The sequence below is a fragment of the Equus przewalskii genome, chromosome 6, assembly GCF_037783145.1.
Source record: "Equus przewalskii isolate Varuska chromosome 6, EquPr2, whole genome shotgun sequence".
In the NCBI taxonomy this organism is placed as follows: Eukaryota; Metazoa; Chordata; class Mammalia; order Perissodactyla; family Equidae; genus Equus; species Equus przewalskii.
In genome coordinates this window covers 11502162-11524139 of record NC_091836.1, presented here as the reverse complement: position 1 = coordinate 11524139, position 21978 = coordinate 11502162, and the positions used below count along the sequence as shown (strand labels likewise).

Sequence of the window (21978 nt, the reverse complement as noted above, 5' to 3'; positions counted from 1 at the left end):
AAAAGAAAATATTATTTGTATAAACAATTTAGGCATTTGGAAATGTTCCACTTTAATAGAGGACTTCCTGATTTATATAACCACATTTAAGTGGGTTGTAATGAGGGTTTGTAATAACTGATGGATTTCCTTTTGATTCAGCAAATGAGAAGGTAATTTGTTTCCTAGAATTTAATAAAAATCACAGATCTCTTTTTGAGGGGTTTGGTTGTGGTTGGTAATGGTTGTCTCTGGCTTGCAAACTTTTCCTAAGAAAAGCTCATGAAGAGTTTCATGGCTGCACTTCACCTTATGCGCCACAGTATCATGAGATAAATATTAGCAGTAATCTGTGTGAATGTAGCTTATAACCAAATTGTAGCTTACAACCAAATTCTGAAGAAAATCTTTACAGAAGCATTTTCAATAATTTAATAGTTCGTTTAATAGTTGAATTTTATTAGTTTAAGTTGAAGAATAAAAGAGGTTCTTTTTTAGCTAAAATAATTAACGATCTTAAGTGTATTTCCTAGGTTTATAAATAGACAAGTTATTATTTTTAACCTGAAACACGTTATTATCTCTCAAAGGGTTTCTACTCTATAGGAATGCCTTCCAAATATACAAAGCAAACTGTTTGCCACACCTCCCACCCTAGCCTATGTTCTTATCTATCATTTGGAAAACTAGATCAAATAATACACTTTTCCACTGAACCTAACTGATGCATCCTCAAAGTGAATGGATTCACGTGGCAAAAGATTTATGCATTTTCCCCCCAGCAATTCCTCTAACAAGGTAAATGAAGAAAATTTTCCAACCACTCCCTTGAAAAATCTCGTCTGCTTGACACCCTCTGAGCAGGCATGGATGATCACTCCCAGGCTTCTGTCTGACCACCAACGCAATTTCAGGCTCATGGCCGAGTCCCTTTACCACTGTATCGCACTGATACAAGCCCAGCTGCAGAGAGGTCATCAAACAACAAATTGCACCTGGGCAAAGCACTGCTCCCTCAGGAAAACACAATAAAGCCCCTGTGACTTGCAATGTCACTATTTTAAATTCATCTCCTATAGTCTCACCTTTCCACATATTCTCCTAAAGACAGGAGAGGAAAGAATCCAAAACATAGAGCGCACTCCAGCCAAAGCGATATACAAAACTTGGTTCAGGTTCAAGTCACCATCCATCAATCTGTACACATACAATTTATACATAGATTTCCACACAAAAGACTTTTTTAAAGATTTAACATGCTCTTCATTCTAAGAATTATTAAGCACTAACCGTTGCTATTTCTTTGTCTGCCTATCTGCATTCAAAACAGAGTAAATACCTGAACAGGAATACATTAGTTATGTCAGAAATATCTGGGCAACTATTATGAAATATATTTTGATCTGAATTACATAATTGATGGTGTCATTTCTCTCCTCAGAGTTGGGAGGCATAACCTTAGTTGACAAGTGGTTGTGTGTTGCCTGCCTCTACCACAGGAATTTTCTATTTAGGTGTGTCTAAAGGAATGAAGTCCCCGCCTAAAACATTTACTAGCAAACTGACTCTCCTTGGTAAATGTTTAATCTCTTGAGTGCAAGGTTCACATTGTCCAAGACTTTCCTGAGAATTACCACAGGCCATCACACAACATAATTAACTAAGCTGTTTATGCATAACCGCAACTGGACTTTCCAATGGTTTCCAAGATTACATAGAAAGAAAAACTTAGAATCATATTAATGACTAATATTTCCATTGGCACTAGTTTAGCCTGACTAACAATATCTGATTTTTTCCCCTAATCTAGACTTCTTTTAAGACTTTGATTAAAAGTGATTTCAAAGTATAGGCACCAAATACAGGAACAAAACACGGTAACTAGCATGCCTCACATTTGGTATAAACATAAATTCTGAAGTGATAAGTAAGTTTTATAGCCTTTTATTATCCTATACCGTCCTGTGCTAAATTAACCTAGCAAAACAACATGTCTCACAGGTGGATCCACAGTGATATCTTTGAGCTTCTACTTGTTTGAATGAACCAGTATAAACAGTGTTTTCAAAAGAATAGTATTTTTTGTAAAGATAGCCTTTTATTTCCTACTAGTCGGGTTTTAAGTCGGGTTATGATTCACTTTGGAAATTATCAATCCCCATGCAGGTACGTGTACCAGGACTGATGCAGTGGGTATTGTCTTTTTCCACTTGCATATATATTGCTATGTAATTAAAGTTAAAGAATGGTACATTTTATATCTAATCTACCCATATAATTACCTGAGGAAGACTGAATCTTATACCAGTTTGTAATCACACCCCACCCCTCCATCACCAATTTCTAAGTCCCAAGTGTCCAGCTACTCAATGCCTAACTTAGGCCTAACTCAATGTCTTTATTCAGTTCAAAACACCAAAACAGTATGAAAAGTGGGCCATTAGAGCAGCTGTGGGAAGCTAAGTTGGATGGACTCCACAGGCTCCCTCCTACTAGGGCAACGCTGCAGTGGGCAGATAAAAGGGAGCCATCAAAAGCTCACCTGCAGCTCATTCATCCTTAGAGAAGGGAGGAGCAATGACCTTATGCTGCTCTTGACTGGATAGGAGGGTGCTAAAAGGTGAGCACAGGATGCTGCCTTGCTTGGGACTTCAGTTCTGGGAACAACTGACCTGTTCTCTGAGCCACAGGAATTCCCCACTGGGTCCCAGACAACTAATCCCATTTTACTTCCTTCCAAGCCAGCAACGTCTCACCGGCACCAAAAAACAAACAAAAAAACCAACAAGCACAAGGCCAAAATGGTGGGAGCAGAAGGGGACAGCTGAAGGGTAGGATCACTTTACAGGCCTACACATCTAACAAACTCCGGGAACACTGTAAGCACATTAAAAGCAGACATCTTACTCCTCCTCCTACTGCCCTCCCACCCATTCCTACCACCATAACTTACACACAGAAAGTCTGCAAATGTCTTGACTTTACAAGTTATTTTGCACTGACATTGCTTGCTTATAAGAGATGAGCTTTTTTGGTAAGTCATCGTTTTTAGTGGTTACATCATTGGTAAGTCTCAAGACGACTCTGGCTGAGAGTGTTGTGACTATTACTCAATGCTAAGAGTCACAGCTGTCCCTACTTCATTCCTCTTTTATTAAATCAGAGTAATAAAGAACGAGCTGAAACTGGGGCTTCAATAAGCTATTTTAAAGACAGCGGAAACTCTGTACCTTCCCATGTGGAATGGAAACGGATGAAGGTGGGAAAGGCTAGTTCTTGCACTCCATCCACACTAGCGTTGCCCATTAGTCTCAGGGATACTTTCTCAGATCACTGTTATTCGTACAATAGCTTGCAATATCCTTGTAATTCCTCCATATCAGGAATGATTATTCAAAGTCTTCTACTATTTCTTCATTATATACATAGTTATTTTTAATTGTTTACCATATATCTGGGGTCCAGTAAAAGGATAAAAAGTATTGGTTGGTGAGGATATGGGAACATACCTATATTTTTACATTAGTTGTTTCAGAAATAATTTCTGCTTATAAATCTTTTTGCTCTAAGTTAGATTTTCCTAACACATCACTGATATTTAAATCAGATTCCCAGTAACAGGAGCTAAATAAGTCTCCTGATTTACAAGTAGTAATAATATTACATCTACCCATATATAGTATTCATCTTCCGCTCCCCAACCTTGGATCTAACTCTTCAAAGCCCTCAAAGCATTAGAATTTAATAATCATAGCTAAAATAAGCCTTCACCTACTGATGAATTCACACCTTTCAAATTTAATCTGCAAGAGCCACAACAACGTCCATTTAGCCCAAGTGGAAACAGATAAACAGACCAATGCTGGGATATCAAGTTCAAGTTCACAACAACCTGGAGAAATCACCTAACATCTGCCTGGAAGGCCGCATAGCAGAATGATTTGAAAAAAAAACCTGCCTCTGCAGTTACTACCTGTGACTTCAAGAAGGTATTTTAAGTAAGAAGCTTAACAGAAATTAATAGAAATATGCAAAAAATATGTTTATTGTACTCTTAATAACAAGTAAAAGACTAACTAGAAGCAACTCTAATATACTATAGAGATTATTTCATAAATTCATATATATAAGCCTGATGGAATAAAGTCACAAAATCATTAAAAGTTGTAATATTTATGAAAACCCAGAAGTATTTGCTATAATCCTCTTTACAAAGGAATAAAAATTATTATCAGAAAATTATACACATACATGAACAAATTAAAGTTTATAAGAAAAATTATGTCATTTATTCAACGATTTAACTGAGGGTCCACCATGAATTGGGCCTTGAGTCAGGTACTAAAGCTAAAATGGTTTAAAAAATAAAACATCTGGCCTCTGACTTCTTGGAATTTAGTTTCAGTACTAAGTGAAAATAATTGCTGTTATGTGTGCCTTTTCTCTCTTTTTTTCTAAATTACAATCCTAATATATTAGTATTTTAGTAACATAATCTAAGCTTTTGTCTAGCTGTGTGTTACAAAGCCTATGTTGGGGGTTGGACATTTAGGACACAAGTGTCAAGAACTTTTGTTCCAAATGTCAGTGGTGCATGGTCACGAATGCTGTCCTTTCCCATTCATCCTGTAAAGCGGAAGATGTCATGCTGCTTGAGGCTGTGTGGCAATCCTCTCCTCTCTTCCTAGAGGCTCCCTAACTACACCTCAGCCAAGTGACAGGCACGGCTCAGCCAGCTTTCATCACAGAACCGAGTGCAGAAGGAGTCACTCACGATCCCAACAGAACAGCCACCTCCACACCCACCTCACAGTGACTAACTTGGACTTTCACAAGTTCCCTACACAACATGTCTCCAAATAAACTCATCTTATTCCCTATCTACCAAATGATAGGGATAAAGGAGCAAGCAAATAAAGTGATTGCCTGGCACAGCTTCTCTGAAAGACTGCCAACTTGACCATAATGATGGACCCATAATGCAAATCCCATAGGCAAAAACAGCTTGTCTAAGGACTCTGCACTCTGCCCAGTGATTTCTCCAGAAGGAACTTTCATGAATGTAGGCAGGCTAAAGCCATACAATGAATCAGAAACTCATTCAGCTCATCTTCTCCTGAGAGCCTCTCTTTTGTGGAGATAACACTGCTTTTTTCCTTCCCCAGCTAGGTTTGGACTTGCTACCTAGGTTTTCAAAAGTAACAAAAATATGTTGTTTAGAAATACATATATGACTGACAAAACTACAGAAGAAAAAGAAATGGCAGAGAAAAGAGAGGAATGTGATTGTGGAGAGGCAGGTGGGGGATTATAAATCCCTGCTATTCAAAGTGTGGTCCATGGACTGGCAGTGTTAACATCACCTTCCACCAAGTGTGTTAGAAATGCAGAATCACACACTCCACCTGAGGCCTTGTGAATTAGAATCTGCCTTTAACACAATCTCCATGTGTTTCATACACACAATAAATTTTGAGAGTCACTGTTCTAAATACTTATTATATTCCATTTTCATACCTGGAAGGTGAGTACATTTAGTATTATTCTCTAAAATACACACACATTTTATACAGTCTGAGTATGTGACACGTCTCTAACCTAGCCTACATATGGACCCCATGTCTACAAACAGGCAAGTAGGGATTGTTAAAATATGGGAAAAAGAATGCCGTGTGAATCTGATCTTCAAACAGTAAAAACTCAGATATAGATAAAACTTCAGAGATCACATAACTCAATCTCTTCACTTAACGGGAAATGAAACCATCTGATTCAGGAAGGAGTCTGACTTCCCCAGGGTCAGACTGCTAAATTACTGTGGTAAAGTCAGATTAGGGCTCAAATCTCTTGATCCCCAGTGATGTTGTGTGTCCTACAATAATATTAGTTTAACACAGTGTGACTGTTTGTTTTCTTTCTTCATAAACAAATACTCATGTTAAAAGAGAAATCAGAATTAAGTTAAAAAAAAGATAATTCTTAAAACCAGTATATTTAATAGTAGATGCTCAATTTATATTTGTTTGAATGAATGATTCACTTTGAGGCAGAAACAAACATTGTCATCCACATCTTCTCAAAGGGCTGAGCTGAATTACAGAATGATTAAGTTGTTTCCTTATGGAAAAAACCATAGAGCTCAATTTTAATACTCTCTTCCACAGTAACCAAAAATTGCCCTGATATTTTTTATCGAAATCAGAATATTTCACATGTTTAGCATTTGGATGTGTAAATGTTTTATCTCAATGAAATCAATACTGAAGTAGAACTTTTAAAATTATTACTTAGAATACTGAAGAACAGTAGTACTCACCGATACTAATTTCATCATCTGTTTCAGCATCACCAATACATTCAAACTGGAAATCTTGCAATGACTGGGAGAATTTCTGTACTGCCATAGACAGATCTGTAATTAAAAGTTAAAAAAAAAAAAGGCATAAGCTAAAGGTACCACGGAATGCTCGAGAGTTTTCACGTGTAATATTATATAACTTTGATGTTAACACTATATTAACCAGAACCTTTTAAAACGCCAGCTTGACAAATTTAAGCAGAATTTAAAGAGACTACTAAAATATTTTAGGAGCTGGATCTGCTGCCCTGCTCAAGGGGAATGTGCCCCTTTAAGAAAGTTTTGGTGCCAGTCATGTATTATCTAGAAGCTAATTTCCCAAAGCCTTTATCAGAGTTTTACCATTCACTCCCTATAAATGGAACATTTACTAAAAAAAAAAAAAAAAGAAGAAGAAGAAGAAGGAATGCTATTGAGGTTGCTACTGGAAAAAAAAAAGCAGCCAACCTTTGATTAGAAAGGTCACTGATTTCAGTTATACGATACAGACTGTGGAGCAAGCAGGGAATGTGGTTTTGATTTCTAAGGTGAAAGGCCACCTGAGAGGTTGTTTACAAATAAGCTTGTGATTTATAGACCACAAGCTAAACATAGTCTTCAATCCTGACTTCAGTCTGAACAAAGTCCAGAGTGAGACTAAATCCAGGAAAAGAATTTTTCTTTATTCCTGGAGACAATATAGAAAAGACCAGAATAATGAGAAGTAAATCCCTGGGAGGCAACAGCCTGGGATGTGCCCTAAGACAGTGGTTAAGAATGCAGACCCTGGAGCCAGGATGCCTGGGTAGAAACCAAGTCCCTTCACTTTCTCGCTGTGTGACCTTGGGCAAATTATTTAGCTCCTCTGGGCCTCTGTTTCCTCATCTGTACAGAGTGACTAACAATGGCATAACGACATCAGAGCTTTTTTAAGTGAGGCTTAAGTGAGTTAATATTCGTAAAGGGCTTAGAATAGACCCTGGCACTTAATAAGCATTAAGTTTGTTAAATAAGATTAAAAATAAATCAATCTGACAGCGCAGTATCAGGGAAGTGTTAAAGCCCCACCTCTCAGAACTATTCTCATCATCCATGCCAAGACTTCCACAGAAGTCTGCGCCAGTAGGAAAACATATTTTTCTGGAATTCACTCTATACTTCATTTAATGGTATCTCCCACGGGTTCAAGCCCGATACCTATACTCTTACATTTACTTCAAGCAATAGGAGGAGACAAAGACTCTCCTTGATCAATCTTTAGTGAGGTACCTCTGAGCCCTCTTCCTGACTGGGCCTCTATCTTGGCTCCCTGTCCTCACTGGGCCTACATAGCCCAATTTTAGCCGTCATATTGCCTCTGATGATTGAGATTATTATTACAACTTCAAATTATCATCTCAGTGGTTAACCAGTTTAGAGAGAATCCCCCACTCTGGATATCTGATCAAATTTCTCATCTCCCACCTTTGATGCATACATTCTTGGCCTGCCTTCACCAAGAATCCTCCCACCCTTGATGTCTCCTCTTAGTAATTTTCCATCCACCGATACAGCCCTCCCCCTAACCTGCTCCTTGGCTATCTACCCCGACTTGTTCTTATTGCATTCACAGTGGAGCCTGATCTCTCTCCCCTGTTGGGATACTCTTGACACCGATAGCACCAGTCCTACATAAAGTCTTCCTTACCATTTTAACAAGTGTCAGAATAATTCTTTCTTTGAGAACAACTGTGGCCCCCTGCCTAGACACGACCCCAGTACTTACCAACGTAACCCACCATTCACGAAACCAAGCCCAAGTACCTGACAAAGTAAGGACTCACAAGTGAATAGTTCTCCAAACATGCAGGTGACCTTTTGCACCACTGTGATCCAAGAACTCACCAACACACGCACCAAGGACAATTCTGAAGACCACAGGTCTCCAGCCTCAGAGAGGCTTTTAAAACAACAAACAACAACAACATAAACGAAATACAAACACACGCACATACAAAAGACAGTTTGTTTTTTTTTAAATCTTGTTTGAAACAATAAATCATGCTCTGTTAAGAAGTGCTACTCATAGATTAACACCTCATCTCAAGAGAGGGGTAAAACTTTGGGACCAGCTGTGTATGCTACTTGAGAGGTTCTCTCAGTTTAAGAGAGTGGAAAGGTCTATAAGCTTAAGAATGGTTCTGCTTTATGCTTTCAGGAAGAAAGATGACGAGAGCCTCCTTAGTGAATTATCAGTCAATGAAAAGAACAAAGGCTTCATCAGAACTAGACTTCACCAATTAGCTGTGAGGCCTTGAACAATCACTCATCCTTCCCAAGATGCATTTTTCTTATCTACACAACAGAGAATTAATACTTATCTCACAAGGTTGTTATGAAGACTAAATGAGGTATGTGCCTTGTACATTCTAGGCAACTCAATAAATGGCATTAGTTATTATCATTCAAGTCCACTTCATAAAGGTGGGAAAGTTGACTGGCGTTCCAGACAGACGGGAAGTGTGCAAAAGTATGCATTTATCTGAAAGTGCACAGCTCTGGCTAAGAGTAGAGAAATCATAACACCTATATCAAATGTTAGGAGAAAACAAAGAAAGAAAGCAGACTCCTAGGATAATTGTAAGCCAAGCTGTATGCAGGTACACTCCAAGACTTGGGAAAAGCATCCCATTCAATGTCCATTTTTCTACGTACAATATAAAGGCCTTATGCTAAACTGTATTTGAAGTCACAGATGCAATTCCTATAGCAGAGTGAAGACGGGGGCAGGGGACATATGGGTGGATCAGGATTCTTAGGAACCTTCTAACAGATATCCTTCCTGCTCTCCCCTACTCACCACAAGTTCCTCTGAGTTTCCTTTCAAACTCCATAAGCTATCCGGAAGATTCGTCCTAGGGAATTCCTAACAACCCCCACAACCGACCATTTCTTCCTAGACTGTCCTTTGCTTCCCATAGCCTTGCTCCTTGACTGAGAAAAATAAGCTGCTTGGTCCTTGCACAGAGATCACACTGAAGGCACTATAATTCCTGTCCCCAAACAAGAATATAGTAGCCCACTGTACAATCTATTCTTGTCAATATTGCCAAGAGATTGAGAGTATGAGTTCTAGGGGCAGGTTACCTGGGGCAGGTTACCTGGGTTAGCTTCCAGCTTCTGTCAAGCAGTGCCATGATTGTGAGCAAGTGCCATAACCTCTCTTGTACCTCGGTACCAACATTTGTTAAGTGGAACAGAACCCATCTCTCAGGGTTATTGTAAGGAATAACTGAGTTAATACAGATGAAGCACTTAGAAGAAGGTCTGACACACAGTTAAGCACTTAAAACGTGTTGGCTATTTCCAGGTTGAACATCTCAGAAAAGAAACGTAAATTTCAGGAATGAAGGTGGCAGCTGTTAGCCCTTAGATAACCCTGGAAAGTGCTCAAGAAAACAGTCTGTTGATGCTTCAAATTCTCTCTTGGTTACATGGCTATTAGGCTGTGACAGAGACAACCTGGTTATTCAGTATACCTGTGTAAGAGACGGGTGTCTACTTCAACCCTGGATGCAATCAAGAATGCATGAATGGAGGCCAGCTCCGTGGCCAAGTGGTTAAGTTTGCATGCTCTGCTTTGGTGGCCCAGGGTTTCGCCGGTTCGGATCCTGGGCATGGACATGGCACTGCTCATCAGGCCATGCTGAGGCAGCGTCCCACATAGCACAACTAGAAGGACCCACAACCAAAATATACAACTATGTCCTGGGGGGATTTGGGGAGAAAAAGCAAAAAAAAAAGAATGCATGAATTATTCTTTCACAGTCCTTTTAGAAGCATAATGAGACAGGATTATACAAGAAAATATGGTTCTTAACTAGTTCAGATGATAATTCCAAAAGCAAAGGGTAAGTTCAAACTAGGACATGTTCAACTTTAAGTGTCTGGATTCTTGATTTTCCTTTTATTTGTTCTCATTTTTCAAAGTAATGATAAGGTCCAAAATATCATCAAGGTTAAGTAATACTGACCAATCTGCAAGATAAGGAATCCAGCTCACACTTTTCATCTTATCTCCATCTGCTACTGAGTGTGCAGTTCCAAACTAGAAAGCCCGACACCTTCCACTGACTTAAATCACATGGAACATATGATTCCCTAATTGTCTAAAGTTCCTAAACATTGGTCACATGCACAAAACACAAGTACGGGTTCCAAAACCTTTTAAACAAAATTGAGGACATCTGATTATATAGTCCTCGAATTGAAAACCTAATTAAGTTTTTAAAGTTTACTGTCGAATTTTAAAGTACCAAACTAAAATGACAGAATCTACATTTTCTCTTAAACACAAAAAGAAAGATCAAGTGTATAAAAACACGAAAAGCAGGGAATCTAGTTTAGGCAAGGATGTCTCTTTCTCCTTATTTCTATTTAACTATTAGAACTTGAGTACAAACAATAAAAAGGTCCCAGATGGAGCCACCATGGCCACATTCTAAGGAGAAGGTAGAGGAATAATAACATTTGCTAGCAAGCAAGGTTGTACATAGTAAAGATGCTACAAGTACCACCCAAATCACATCCTTTCCATTAGCGTAAGCTGCTAGAATGTCTTCACATGTTTTCACACGATAACTTAGAAGTAATTACACTAGGCTTTAATTAGTCAGCCGTGTTTTTACATCAAAGAGTTAAGCTAAAGCACCCACGATTAGATGATGTTAATGAAACACTAAAACTTTATTTCACTAGAGAAATACAAAACATGTAGTAAATATTTAATTATAACTCTTCTTACACATAGACTTAAGAGCTGGAGTCTACCTGTTAATTTATAAGTGTTCATGGAATTACTTTTACAATGTTACCTAGGGAAGTGAGCTATATCTACGTCAGAACAAGGACAACCAGCCAGTCCACTGGTATAATGAAGTCCTTCCTGAAATACAGTTTCTCTGGGATTAAATTTAAGCAAGACTCACAGGTACAATATATCCAGATATATGTGCTGTAGAATTATCATCTTCACACTACCAAGCAGAAGGCAGACAGTACAAAGCAATGAGAATACAAAGGTAAAAACTGGATATATCTTTCCCTCCAAAAGGGCACAGTCCAGTAGAGACATGAGGCATGTAAATAAATCTATCAGAGATCAAGTGATAAAGTCTAACAGAGGTTACTAACACCACCGACACCACAGATAGTGGTGCCTATGCGCCTGATACCTTTCCAAGCACTTAATGTAAATTAAACCATTAATTCTCATAGCAGCCACATGAAGTAGATATCATAACCCTCATTTTACAAAGAAATTGAGGCACAGAGAGGTTAAGTGACTTCCCCAAGTTTGCACAAGCTAGTAAATAACAGAGCCAGAATTTCAACCCAGAGAGCCTGGCTCCAGAATCCCCACTTAACCACAGTGCCATACTGCTCTGCACACAGAAGTAGCAATAGGAAGGCACAATCAGTTCTGCCTGAGTGCATCAGGGAAAGCTTCTCACAGGAATCAATGAAAACAGGCACCTGAAAGACGTGACAAAGCACCAGGCAAGGCCAAATTACCAAAATGTCCAGAATCTTCCAAAAGGAAGCTTCTACCTACATATCCAGCCACATCTATCAAGACACACACCAAACTCAGGAACTGGTCATTACCACGAACAAACCATCCAGTCACTTGTACTTATGTTTATACATATTGTTATTCCACCTTCTCAGGGTATACTCTTCTCCCATGTTCTCTTTCAAGATTTCTCTCTCAAGTCTCCATTTCCTCCAAAAAGCCCTTCCTGATTCCTTCCAATTTGGCATTATCTCCTCCTGTATACTTCCCACTATATGTTGTGACTCTCTTGCTGTGCCTTCTCTATTTTACCTTTTATCCAGTTATCCATAAACCTAGTTTACCCACCTTACCTTAAATAGTGTATTAAAGGCTGGAAATTTTACCATCTATAGACACTACCCAAGTATCCAGTACCATATCTTGTATATAATAAGAGCTTACTTGTTGAAATTACAAATTTCTGCAAAGTGGGTAAATATGCCAAACTTCCAGAGACCTTTCCCCTTCCTTTCTTCCTGTTCACATTCTTGCAAATCCCTAACGTGGCTTTTTCAACCACTTGTAAAACGTGAGTTATCCACTTTCCAAAACAACAGTACTAGCACAGATGTTTTCATATTTACGGGAAGCTTTGATATACATTTACAATAATGACAGCAATAGTCTTGGTAAGATGTTTTACTATTTCAAGTTTCTTACATATTTTTCTTAATTCTCACACAAAACTATGAGGGCTGAAGCTCTGAAAAGTTAACTTAATTTGCCCAGAGTCTAAGAGCTGGACTCCAACTTGGACAGGTCTTCAGCTTCCCAAATTGGATGGATGCTCTTTCTGCTATATATCATAGCTAATTCCCAAAGAGTATCAGGCATTAAAACCAGAGAGGGTGTGACTTTAGACAACATCTAACTAATCCCTTACCTGCCATATAAATTCTAAGATAGTAAGACTTGATGTGTTGGACTATATGAGAGAGTCCTAGGTATGTTTATTAACATGGAATAAGCTAGCAGCAAACGTACATTAGACATGCATTATGAAATACCATGCTAAAAGTCAAAGGAAAGGCACATTCATTCTTGTACTTTCTAAAGCCACAAGATAACTGAATAATGTTCTACGTGTTAAGCTTCTTGAAGAAGTAGGTATGTATTCTTCATCTCTCTTTGCCCTTAGTGCCCAACAGAAAGCACACACAAAAGAGACCAGAGCAAGGAGAGAGAAAGATGCGTACACCAACTACCACCAACACACTTGTAACATAAGGATTCACTATAAGTCAATTACTGAAAAGCTTATGGCACTGGGAAGACACATGAGTATAACTGCTAGCCTTAACTTAATACAAACATACCATACATTACACAGAATATGTCAAAGAATTATCAAATAAACCTTGGTTTTTAATACCTGCAGTTATGTTTTTAGTGTTCTCTCAGAAAAGTGTCAGATTGCTAGATGAAAACAAGTCAGAGGAAAAAAACACTCGATATGGCAAAGCATAAGAAAAACACAATGAGAACTACTTGTCGATAAAAATCATTACTATGGCTCTTACTTGAACAAAGTTTTAAATGCCCAATTTTCTATTTTCTATTCTACATAAATGGCTAGAAAACAGTGGTTGTCTGATATTAACAATTAAAGAAAAGTCTCCATAAAGAAGCCCCAGGACAAAGTTTGGTATACTAATCACTCAGTAAGTGTATGTTGAGCTAAAGTGAAATTAATTAAGTGACTTATAGTAACGGAATGAAGGACTCTCTTTCCTTGAAGGCCTTGAGAAACACTGCCATGCGAGAACAGCCATGTCCATGGGCGGTCACTGCAGACAGAATCACCAGAGGGCAGGGGGGCCCTGATGCAACGTTCTTCATCCCCCAGGAAATGAAAAAGCACAGACTACTCCAGGCCACTAAATTAAGTTGCTGTATTCCAGGAAGGAACAACATGGTTGTTCTGGCACTGTAAAGTTGATAAAACAAATTAGCCCAGCTTTAGAAGGCCTCATTCATTTCTATACCAGATGTGTGTTCAGGGTCTTATTTCTGTATCCTGTTTTGCAGTGGATAAATCCACCCTTCTGGCAGGCAATACAAGTCAAAGCATCTGTTTTCAGTGATGAACTAAAGTCTTACGTGATGAATTTGCTCAGATCTGGGAAGAAGTTCTTCATTAGAATCAATCATTCTTTCCTGTCATGGAGTAAGTATGCACAAGAGTCAGGCAGACATGGACACCAATCCAGGAACCACCGCTTACTGCACCATGTCTCAGAGCAAGCACTTAGCTTCTCTGAATCTCAGGTTCCTCGTGTACAAAAGGAAGGTACTAATCCTTGGCAAGACAGTCATGAATATTACATCAAATTACTATTAGCACATTAATTAGCACATATATTAGAAATTAATATTAGCTTACCACAGTATCTAGGTACAGAACAGAAACCTGAAATACTGGTTCTCAACAAACACTAACTATTACACCACTATGTATTATGATGGCAAATGCAGAATATGAAATATTTTCATTGTAAGAATAACATACTTAAGCCATGTATTAAATTACTATCTTCAGGAGAGCTTTAGTGAAAATAAATAGCTGGTCTCTAATGAAGACCAAACCATTCGTAATCCCATAAATGATATGTGTCTGGCAAGCAGTTCCAGAAGATTCCAGCCTAAAAACAAACAGGAACCAACACTTGGCCAGATTTTATCCAGTTTCTATAAAGCTATAAATTCCATAAAAATTAAAAATTAAAAACCACAAAGACTTCACTATTGCTACCCAAGTTAAAAATAGAAAGTTCAAAGAATGAAATAAACCACCCATCTTCCTACCCTGGGGAAATAAAACTTGAAAAGGGGGATAAGAAAACAATGGCGCACTGCAGATTCTACAAGGATTCTCTTCCTGCCTCAATAAGCATTCCTCTGCTGTCTCCTTTGAGATGTCTCATCCTCACACTCTTTCCTCCAGAAGGGTTTGTCTTGAGCCACCTTGTTTCACCTCAATACTAGTTCTCTTTTAAAAAGTACTGTCAGGGCCGGCCCCATGGCAGAGTGGTTAAGTTCACACGCTCCGCCTCAAAGGCCCAGGGTTTCACCGGTTCGGATCCTGGGTGTGGACATGGTACCGTTCATCAAGCCATGCTGAGGCGGCATCCCATGTAGCAGAGCCAGAATGACCTACTACTAGAATCTACAACTATGTACTGGGGGTCTTTGCAGAGAAGAAGAAGGGGTAGGGGGAAGGGAAGGAAGAAGAAGAAGAAAATAATAGTAATAAATAAATATTTTTTAAAAAATAAAAAATAAAAAGTACTGTCAGAGTATATGCAGGCAACTCCTAAGTGGTGATTTAAGTTTGCTTGCGGGAATTTTCAAGCAAAATTTTCTAAGATATCCCCCTTGCCTTTTTTTGATTTAACCAAAAATAGAGACTTACCCAACATGGAGGACTTTGGAGTTTTCTTAAGCTTTCTGGCAACACCAGGATGGCCTGGTATGTTTTCCCAGGCTTCCTGGTCTACCCTTCTACCCATGACCTATTTTCTAGCCCAATCACTTATTTTCCACTGTTTGCTGGGCATCTACAACTTAAGCTCTTATCAATAGATTTGGTAATTGAAAGCATTTTAGTGTTCTAGCCTCACTTCCAGCCCACTCTTCTCTTGACCTTATGAGGAATCTACCCAAGTCAATGACTCTGGAAGAGCATTTAGATGTTACCTTATCTTTCATGTCACATATCAGCCTGCTGCCAACTCTTAAAACTTACTTCCTTTTTCCATCAGCCCCTTCTTGTCTTCATATGCCAAATACATTTGTGGTTAAATCATGATTGGACTAGTTTAATTTCCTTTTTAAAGCACTACACAAATTTGTTACCCACTAGATAATTCAAGCATATCATCTTTCCTCCATGTTTTTTCGGCCATGTTTTCTTCTCAAACTGTTCTTTGCACACTCAATATTCCGGCCAAGTGAATCAATGTAAACTTCAACTCTCTCAACATCCACAAAGTCATTCTCCATGTTGGAAATAGCCCTTTGTCTCCACCATGACCTTCAAACGTCTTCAAATAAAGAAGTACACAGATCTACTGTGAAGCTGTTCATACTTTACAAGAACAGCTGGCTCTACTTAAGGATGGTGCAGGTAGCTTCCTCTGGTCTTTTTAAAGCATCTTTAAGACATGCTTCTTCCTAAATTAACTAATCTGAAAGTCACCCTAAATAATCCAACCAGGGTAACATATCTGCTGACATACAGATATCAAATACTGACATGCTTTGTCATGCACAGCAGTGTGCCAGAGGTTCAGCAAGCCATGTATACTTTTAGTATATCTTCCTGGTACTATAACTTTTATTAGAAAATTGGGGAGAAGGAAGCTAAGTAGTTTTATCCTGTTTCACATTTTTTAAAGCACGTATGTTGTGAGTAAAGCTGAATTCACATGAACTAACTTATGTCTTATTACTTCCATCAAGGCAGCCCATTTGGGCCATGGCCCCAGACTACTGAAGGTACATGTTCCCCTCTGAGAGAAAATTTTGGTAGGTACTACATTACTGTAATCTTCTTCCTTTTTGAATGTCTATTGCTATCCCCTACAATTTTGCATTATATTATTATATTTATTTGTGTCTAAGTCCCATAATTCTCACCAAACAGTAAGCCTGTGGAAGGCTAAGAACCTCTCCAGTCTTTACTGCATCCAGCATAGGGCTTTGAAAATAGGATGCTGTCAATAAACAGAACAGAACGCAGGAATTCAGAGTATTCAGGAAAGGTAAACTAAGGCCTTCCCAGGACTAGCAAAGAGCAATTAGAGATAAGAAGCCAGGTGGTTAGACACAGACTTCTCTCAAGCAATAAAAGGTGCTGTGAGAAACAGGAAAACCAGAGCCCCAGTAAACAGACATAGCTAATGACCTAAACATCAAATCAAACAGATGAGATCTGAAGAGCCAGAGAGAATGGCTGGAAAGTTCTTTCATTTAAGATCTTTTGGCAAGCTGGGCAAAAAGCAAAGCAGTAGAAGTTGACAAAAGCAGCCTAGAAGTTTTAGATCCTAAACTAAAATCTCAGCATTACTTTAGAAGCAATCCAAGTCTAAAAATGATTCTGGTGGGCCAATCAAGCTTGATGGGAAGAGCATTTAGTCAAAAAAAAAATTAAGTCCCACAAATTTAAATCAATAGAGAGAAGGCGAATGTGGACTTTTATTTCCTTGCATCATCTTCTAACACAAAGAAGTCCCATTTAAAAAGTGATAAAAGTGAGGTTTTTGGTGTCAGATACACTAAACTCTCAGTTTTGTTATGTGGACAAGTTACTTAAGCTCTTCAAGTTTCAATTTACCTATCCATAAAATAAGGATAATATTAATATACCTACTTCATAGGATTGTTATAATGACCAAATGAAATCATGCATGTAAAGGGCTCAGAATAGCACATAGTAAGAGCTTGATAAACTATCGTAATTATAACTACCATTATTTTTCAGGAGGAAAAAACTGATTAGAAAGACATGCTATTCTTGGCTCTCAGTTAATAGACCTGCATTAAGCTTACCTCTCAGGACCTAAAAAGGTCACCGCTATGATGGCAGCAAATTTAAGGCAGCCAAAGTGCCTGCCAACCAAGGAAACACTAAAGTCACAACAAACATCTCTATCCCAAAAGGTAAATTTACCATTTACTTAAACACACTTTCCCATCAGCTCTTTAGCACCATACACCACTAATGAAAGTTGTACAACACTCATATTGCCTCTGATGATTCAGATTATTACTACAACTTTATTATCATCTCAGTGGTTAATAGATATCTGCATTCCAGCATTCCTTAAGAAAAACATTCCCAGACCCAATAATGAAATCTGTTTAACCAAGCAAAGAAACAAGCTAACACACACGAACCTCCAAAAATTTTCTAAGCACAATTTAAGTGGAATCACAAGCTTAGAATGTGGTTATAGCTTAAGTGGCTGGCTATGTTTATTGTGACAGCATATTTGGGTTTTCACTATTGTATTTTTATTGATTTTCTTTGGCCAAACTTAAGTGTATACTATCATGCAATATCATGGCTATAAATGAACAGCATGGTTGTGGCAAAAGAATTTTTTCACATAACATGACTAACATCCTCTTAAAGACTGAAAATATTTTATAATGAATAGTAATGAAAGGCAAATACATAAGCCTCTGTCTTGGACAAGATGTGGAAGTATGCTGGCATCATGCCTCATTCTTTCAAAAAGAAACAGAAAAGGAGGACTCTGTAAAACAGGGTCGAGCCTGGGCTGCCAGGGAACTAAGGGCACAAAGATCATTATTCTCCATTTACACAGTGTTTTTTCTAAGTTGTTTTCAAGAGACTTCTTATCCCATATGTTTACAGACTTCATTTTTCTGCTGCCCTACCCCATTTTGAAACACTAAAGCAATTTTTCAGACTATTTCAGGAAAACTACACTTTAACATTGTAGATTTCATTGTGCACCTTTAGAGCCAACCCTCCATCCCACTTCAAGGTATCACAATACAGATGATTTTGGCGGGATACACTATTTTATTACTTTTTATTCTAATTTAAGTTCCAAATGTCCTGCTTTTAATAAATGGACTTATTACAGCCATCTCACCACTTTAAATACACATGATGAGATTTTTCAAATCATATTTATACCCTTTATCTCATTGGAACCCTACTGGGGAAAAAGACTGGGTAGATTATTGTCTCTGCTTCACAGATAAAGAAACTTAAGGCCCAAGGTTAAGTGACTAAACTAAGCAAAAGAATCAGGGCTGAAATCTTCATCTCCCATGTCCAGGTCAATACCACCTTAAATAAATATTTCTCTTGTACCTACAATTCTATCATGTTGGGCTTAATTCAGTAGCAAATAAAAAAAATTTTTTATCACATCATTTACAATTTTCCTTTTCTTAGCCTTTTTTCACTTTAAAAAAAATCTCTCATTCTTATGGATCTTACTATATTTCTATTACGTAACTATTTTAACTGTTGGTGTATTATATACTTACATGGGACAGTCATTATAAAAATGCATAAGTGGCTCTGAAGAAGATACACTTCATATGTTTAAAGTATTCGTATTTTTATTTTGGAGTGACTAATCATAACCATCAGAAAACATGGAGGCAAATCTCATTTTTTTTATTGAGGTCATAATAGTTTATAACATTGTATAATTTCAGTTGTACATTATTATTTGTCCCTCACCACATACATATGAGCCCCTTTACCCCTTATGCCCACCCCCAAACTCCCTTCCCCTCTGGTAACCACTAGTCTGTTCTCTTTGTCCACGTGTTTGCTTATCTTCCACATACGAGTGAAATCATCCAGTGTTTGTCTTTCTCTGTCTGGCTTATTTCCCTTAACATGATACCCTCAAGGTCCATCTGTGTTGTTGCAAATGGGATGATTTTGTCTTTTTTTTATGGCTGAGTAGTATTCCGTTGTATATATATACCACATTCATTCATCAGTTGCTGCGAACTTTGGATGCTTCCACGTCTTGGCTATTGTGAATAATGCTGTAACGAGCACAGGGGTGCATAAATCTCTTTAAATTGTTGAATGCAAGTTCTTTGGATACATACCCAGTAGTGGGATAGCTGGGTCATGTGGTATTTCTACTTTTATTTTTTCAGAAATCTCAATACTGTTTTCTATAGTGGCTGCACCAGTTTGCATTCCCACCAGCAGTGTATGAGGGTTCCCTTTTCTCCACATCCTCTCCAACATTTGTTATTTTTTTTGTCTTGGTGATTATAGCCATTCTAAAGGTGTAAGGTGGATATCTCAATGTAGTTTGGATTTGCTTTTCCCTGATGGTTAGTAATGCTGAACATCTTTTCACATGCCTGTTGGCCATCTATGTATCTTTGGAAAAATGTCTGTTCAGATCATCTGCCAATTTTTTGATTGGGTCGTTTGTGTTTTTTTTGTTGAATTGTGTGAGTTCTTTATATATTTAGGATATTAACCTCTTATCAGACATATGATTTGCAAATATTTTCTCCCAGTTGGTGAGTTGTCTTTTCATTTTGTTCCTGGTTTCCTTTGCCTTGCAGAAGCTCTTTAGTCTGATGAAGTCCCATTTGTTTACATTTTCTTTTGTTACCCTTGCCTGAGTAGACATGGTATTTGAAAAGATCCTTCTAGAAAGACTGATGTCAAAGAGTGTACTGCCTATAGTTTCTATATATAGTTTTATGGCTTCAGGTCTTACTTTCAAGTCTTTGATCCATTTTGAGTTAATTTTTGTGTATGGCAAAACATAAAAGTTTACTTTCATTTTTTTTGCATGAGGCTGTCCAGTTTTCCCAACACCATTTACTGAAGAGACTTTCCTTTCTCCATTGTATGTTCTAAGCTCCTCTGTCAAAGATTAGCTGTCCAAAGATGTGTGGTTTTATCTCTAGGCTTTCAATTCTGTTCCATTGATCTGTGTCTGTGTTTGCACCTAGTACCATGCTGTTTTGATTAGCATATTTTGAAGTCAAGGATTGTGATGCCTCCAGCTTTCTTCTTTATCTCAGGATTGCTTTAGCAATTCAGGGTCTTTTGTTGCCCCATCTGGATTCTTTGTTCTATTTCTGTGCAGAATGTCATTTAGATTTTGATTGGGATTGCACTGAATCTGTAGATTGCTTTAGGTAGTATGGACATTTTAACTATATTTATTCTTCCAATCCATGGGCATGGAGTATCTTTCCATTTCTTTATGTCATCATCGATGTCTTTCAAAAATGTCTTATAGTTTTCATAGTATAGTCCTTTCACCTCCTTGGTTAAATTTATTCCTAGATATTTTATTCTTTTTGTTGCGATCGTAAATGGGATTGCATTCTTGAGTTCTCTTCCTGTTAGCTCATTATTAGAGTATAGAAATACAACTGTAAATCTCAATCTTGTAATCCAACTACAACTCCTTCACATATACACCATGCTATTTATTTGAGTTGCCAACATGAATGCACTTCAGTGATCTGTACAGAGTCGGCTACTGCCTGCTGCGATTCTGAATAGCTAAGACTTTTATTTAGCAACCAGAACTGAGGAATTCCAACTGTGTCAACTTGTGCAACTATGTCTGGCTTCAGAGCTTCCCACACTTGGAAGGCATATTGTCCCTATTTTATTGCTGCAAATAAAGGGACTTTTCAAACAAATGATACACACAATTCATGCCAGGCTTTTATTAAACAACATGTAGTCAGCCCGTGATTAGGTCACCATTCAATTCAAAAACTTAAATATATATGTGGTTTTCAGCTCTTCTTATCTAGTATTTTTGGCTTACTTCAAAACTTACTAATATCAGTTGCTTAACTACTAAAATTTTGAGGTGCTGTAATTTTTATTTACCATCGCTCATATATTCTAAGATTCTAAATTGTAAGACCCATACCCAATTTTAGAGAGATTAAAATATAAAAACTGCACAACTTAGGCTCTATGAGTCACCATGTATCTTTATATTTTATGCTTCACTCAGTCATATTGAACAATGGCATCTTTTGGAGCATCTGACGTTGTCTAGTAAAGAGAAGCATCATGCCTAACCTCAAGGAGCTAATAACCTAACTAAACAAATTACAGAGCACTGCCTCAATCGCCTTTCCTATCTTTGAATGCCACAAAACCCTAACCCCTTGAAAAGCCTGCTTTGGAAGTATTCAACCTCTGTTGTCCCTAACCACAGGAGAGTGGGAAATAAATCAGTGCTCTCCAGCTTAGTTTCTCACTGCTTGGGCATATATAGGGCCTGAAGGCTTCAAGCCACCCAGACCCTTGGGCTTGTTTCTGGCAGAGGAGGCTCCAAGCTTATAACAAGAGCTGAAGGCAGCTCCCAGCACCTGTGTGCTTTTGTAAGCCACCTGAGACTTCTAGAAATGCTGAAACAGTAGGATTGTGGGCAATATTTTAACAAGGGCTCTCCAGGTAACGAACAAGATCGTCAGGCACTATAGTCTCTCTCTGTATTTTCAGGATGAAAATTCATGAGAAGAGATATACAACCAAGAAAGGAAATTGTGTATACTGTTTCTG

The 21978-nt window shown here is 38.0% G+C and overlaps 1 protein-coding gene across 1 annotated transcript in view; it reads right to left on the bottom strand.

The window, feature by feature from the left end:
• The window catches only part of ARHGAP42 (Rho GTPase activating protein 42), a 263289-nt gene that overhangs the window by 188948 nt on the left and 52363 nt on the right, over positions 1–21978 (bottom strand). The window contains exon 2 of the mRNA XM_070623015.1: positions 6296–6391. Within this exon, the coding sequence (XP_070479116.1) occupies positions 6296–6391 (96 nt within the window). The remainder of the gene's footprint in view (positions 1–6295; positions 6392–21978) is intronic.